This window comes from Tupaia chinensis, unplaced genomic scaffold (genome assembly GCF_000334495.1).
Source record: "Tupaia chinensis unplaced genomic scaffold, TupChi_1.0 Scaffold000443_1, whole genome shotgun sequence".
Lineage (NCBI taxonomy): Eukaryota > Metazoa > Chordata > Mammalia > Scandentia > Tupaiidae > Tupaia > Tupaia belangeri.
The window spans coordinates 1,901,319-1,905,973 of NW_006159948.1; the positions used below are offsets into that span (position 1 = coordinate 1,901,319).

The 4,655-nt window shown below is 36.8% G+C and overlaps 1 protein-coding gene across 1 annotated transcript; it reads right to left on the reverse strand.

Moving 5' to 3' along the window:
- Nucleotides 1-4,039: 4,039 nt before the first annotated feature.
- LOC106735575 (keratin-associated protein 20-2-like) lies at nucleotides 4,040-4,249 on the reverse strand. The gene has a single exon (XM_014590435.1). It carries the CDS (start codon nucleotides 4,247-4,249, stop codon nucleotides 4,040-4,042), a length of 210 nt encoding a protein of 69 aa, XP_014445921.1.
- Between the last annotated feature and the right edge of the window lie 406 nt (nucleotides 4,250-4,655).

Here is a 4,655-nt window from a genome sequence, read left to right on the forward strand (position 1 = left end):
TTCTGGGCACGCATACACCTATGCCCAACATCAGTTTCAATTGCCAGTTGACACTCAAACTACGGTTGGCCATGTGAGAGTCAGTGCCTTAACCATGGCAACACCTGCTTGTCGCAGTCTGGCCATCTTTGTTATCATTTGCAGTAAGATGCTTGTGCAATATTCTGGCTATTTGTAATTGTGTTTCGCGTCTTTCTCTAATAAGAATCCCTTTTCTGAAATACTTGAAAATAGCAGTATTGTAGCTTTTATATATTATGAAAATTTTAGAAAGTTTACAAAAATATAAATACTGAGATACCTTGGAAGTAACAACCAGGTCTAAACTTGAAATTCATGTATGTATTATAGATACTTTCGACACAGAGCTCACAGTATTTTTGTATGGATGCTTTTTTGTTTTACAGACACTTTGTACACACAGCCTGCAATACTTTGTATCAGAGTGCTTTGACTATGACCCATCACATAAGGTCAGGTGTAGAATTTCCCAGTTGTGGTGTGACATCTGTGCTACAAAGATTTCAGGTTTTGTGCATTTCAAAATTTGAATGTTCAGATTATGATGCTTATTTAGTTTTGATACAAATTCTTTTAAAAATTATATATGAAGTATCTTCTCATTACTGCCTTTTTGACTATATAAAATAGAAAACCTTAGTTGTTTTTTTTTTTTTTTTTGGAGAGGTTTTTTTTTTTTTTTTTTTTTTTTTTTGTGCGTGTACTTGCCAGACAGAGACAGAGAGACAGAAAGTGAGAAATCACCCCCCAGGGGGATGACCATGCCACAATCCCAATTCCTTCTCCTCCGTTCTCCTCTCGGGATCTTGGGCACATATGTACACGTGCCTGGAGTGAGTTTTAAGCAACCGGGTCCGGGACATGAACCACGGTCGACTACATGGGTGTCCAGCGACATAGCCATTACGCTAACTGCTGGTCCCGAAAACCTTAGTTTTGAGGAAGTTCAATTATCAGTTTTTTCTTTTATGGCCAGTGATTTTTACATTTGATTTAAGAGACCATCATTTTCTTCAGTTAATAAAGATATTTGTACTTTTTATTCTGGTGCAAGATATAATTCAAAATTTACTTTTTAAAGTAATTTCAACTAAGCACTATTTATCTTTAAAGTTTATGTATTCCATAAATGAGAGAGAAAAAAAGAGTAGGAGAGAGAGATAGCACCCCAGTAAGGTCTTGATGTCATGCTCTCCTTCCAACCTCAGTCAACCCTTGATCATGGGCAGACATGTGCCCTGAGTACTCACAGAGGTCTTTGGGTATGAACCCACAGCCTTTTCATGAGGGTCTGTTTTACAGAGCATTGCAGTTTACTGCTGTGCTACTATTTGGGCCCATGGCACTACTAAGTTATTCCTTTCAGCTTCTGCACTGAAGCAATATCTTCATAGTATAAATCTGGTTACTGCATGTCTAAGTCTGTTAATAGAATCTCTCATCTTTTCATTGATCTACATGTTTATTCTTGAATCAATACCAGTACTGCTTGTTCCATATACCCAATCATGTCATTTGTTAACAATGGCAAATGTACATTTCTTTTCTAGTCTTTGTTCATTAATTAGTTATTAATTAGTTCATTGGCTCAGACCTGTGCTACAAAGTTAAATGAATATTGCAATAGTGTTCATAATTGTCTTGTTTCTGATCCAAGGAGGAAATTATTCTATACTTCAACATTAAGTATAAAATATGACTATAAGCTTTAGATTTTAGGGACATGCCATTAATCAAATTGAGGAGGTTATTTGTCTAGTTAGACTTTACTGAATTTTTAACAAATTCATGAATGAATATTAATTTTTTCCATGTTTTATCATGATTTATTAAGATATCCATGCAACTTCCTCTTTTTGTGTAAATGTGATAAATTGCACTGAGTTTTTGAATATTAAACCAATCTAGAATTTTGCAATCTTGGAATAGAGTTCCTGGGACTAACCAAGTACTTAGTAATATATTGTTTCAGATTTTTATGTTCATAAAACAAATTTCCTTTCTTGTAATGTCTTTGTTAGTTTTTTATTTTGCTTTTAGGTTTTGCCCTTTTTCTATTCTGTGGAACAGTATTTATATGATTAGTTATACTTTTTTTCTTAAATTTGTAAAGCTTTCATTAGAGTAGTTATCTGGCCTGAAGTTTTCTTTGCATGACTTTCTTAAAATACACATTTTTTTTTTTTGGAGAGGTTTTTGCTATAGGACGCGTGCGCTCGCCAAACAGACAGAGACATAGAGACAGAAAGCGAGAAATCACCCCCCAGGGGGGATGGTCATGCCGCAATCCCTTCTCCATTCTCCTCTCGGGATCTTGGGCAAGCACGCACACGCGCCCGGCGTGAGTTTCAAGCCACCGGGTCAGGGACGTGAACCGCAGTCGACTACGTGGGAGTTCAGTGACATAGCCATTACGCTAACTGCTGGTTCCCAAAATACACATTTTTTTTTTAGCAGGTGTCAGGCTATGTAAATTTCCCATTTTTTTCCTTGCCTATGTTACTTGAATGGTATTTCTTTAGATGAAATTCCTTTTTTTTTTTTAATTGTTCCCTTTCTAAGTTGGAGATGAAAAAGAGTGGGAATCAATAAAATTGTGACTTCTAAGGAAAACATGGAAGCACACACGTGAGAGCTGGTGATGTAGGAGGCAAGTGCTGACTCAGGCAGGGAGACGTAGTGACAAGAGATCTCTTTTGGAGGATGTTTTGCACAAGATAGGACCACTACTCAGCAATTTGGAGGTGGGACAGATGTTTTCCTCTTTCCATTGAACTGTAGAAAGACAATCAGAGCAATGTAATGCGGAAGGAACTAATCAAATTGTCACAACACTTCAGCAGAGTGATGTCAGAAAACTGCCAACCATGTTTTGGGAGACGATACATCATTTAAATCTTAATATTTGGGGGTAATGTAGCCAGCTCAGATGGAGTTAATAGGAGGTGCTCAGGGTCATCTTCTGTCATATGGTTGCCCTGAGTTTGCTGCAGATATTTTTTCAACAATAGCAGAGGAAAGATGACCCTATTTTTTCCTTCTCCTTTTGGTTCAGAACAGATGTGTTTGTGCAAATAAGGAGACATTTGTCTTCATGGAAAGTCTAAACTAGCATTTAGAGAAGACTCTGCTTTAGGATTTTCTTAAAGATAGAATGTAACATTTCACATGTTATTCAATATTTACTGTTCAGCCTGGAATCTTGTGAAAGGACCAAGAAGTGTTGGTGAGGAAGAAGAAAGAGCACAATGAAAATCCAATTGAGCAAAGTAGAGATTTGAAGAGATAGGTACACAATGTTCTTAAAGTAATTCGTTTTATGTATGTATACTGACAAATTGATGTTAGCATTTTTGGCATGTACTAAAAACAATTGTACTCTGTAGTCTAGTTTTAACCAAAGGAGATTTGGCAAAGTTATTTATATAAATCATGTGTCCTCACTGTTTTTAGAGTGACCACGTGTTTGAATGAGGGACAGAGCATACATCTCAGCCTTACGTTTTACATTGGTGCTGAATGGAGTTTCCTCTCTTACCTGAGAGCAATACTATTCTATCCAGTGTTATCATTTACCCACTTAGATATATAGGTATGTGTGGACATATTTCTGAGAAGATTCCTGTTTTTGTTCTTTTCATATTCTTTTAAATGGAATGTGCAAATCCCAATTTACAGGCATAAGTAATGAAGAAAAATGAGAACAAATGCAAAGCATGTTGAGATGAAAGACAAAGTTTATTTTAAAATAACATCTTTTAATATCAAAGCTGATGAGCTAAAATTGATGGAGAAGTATTGTGTCAATTATAATATTTTAATGAATCATGAGATATTACATGTGATTTTGGTTGATCAAGTTGAAGCTTGCTGAATCTGAAGTATTCAATCTCAAGATGAAGTGGTCTAGGATGAAATGATCACTTTTGGGAAAGAGAAGTTACTTGTTGGAAGAAACTTAGAAGGCTAGTAAAGAAATATAGGGGGGGAAATTCTATAGATTGGCTCTAGATGTTTCTCAGTAAAATCCGTAGGACCAGTATCTCCCACAGCATGATGGGCGACAGCAACCATATCCACACCCGCCATAGCCACAGCCATAGCCACAGCCATAGCCGCAGCCATAGCCACAGCCATAGCCACAGCCCAGGCTGCCATAGCCATAACCTAGGCCAGCATAGCCACAGCCACAGCCCAGGTTGCCATAATAGTTGCCGTAGTAGCACATGGTGTTAGGAGTGGAAGGTTCAGTTGGAGAGCAGGTTATCAGTGTCTTCGTTGTGAATGTCATCATCTCTACAGGGCTTTATATACACCTTCAGTGGTGGTGGGGGGAAACCACAGGTAAAATTAGCTACATGTTTTACATTAATTTGCATTTTTAAATTTCAGGATCTATTGTTTATTAGGCAGAAAGAAGCCCTCATAACTAAGAATCTTTTGCTATTATGTCAGGATTCCCACAATCAAACTAGATACCTTTAACAAGCAACCTCTGTTAAATTTGGAAAGCCCAAATATAACACCTGGTATGTTTTTATTAGTTTAACATCTATGGCATGTTTGTATGGGAAGCTCATTGCTCTCACGCCCTTAATTATTATTATTTTGTTATTATAATTTTTTATCTCACA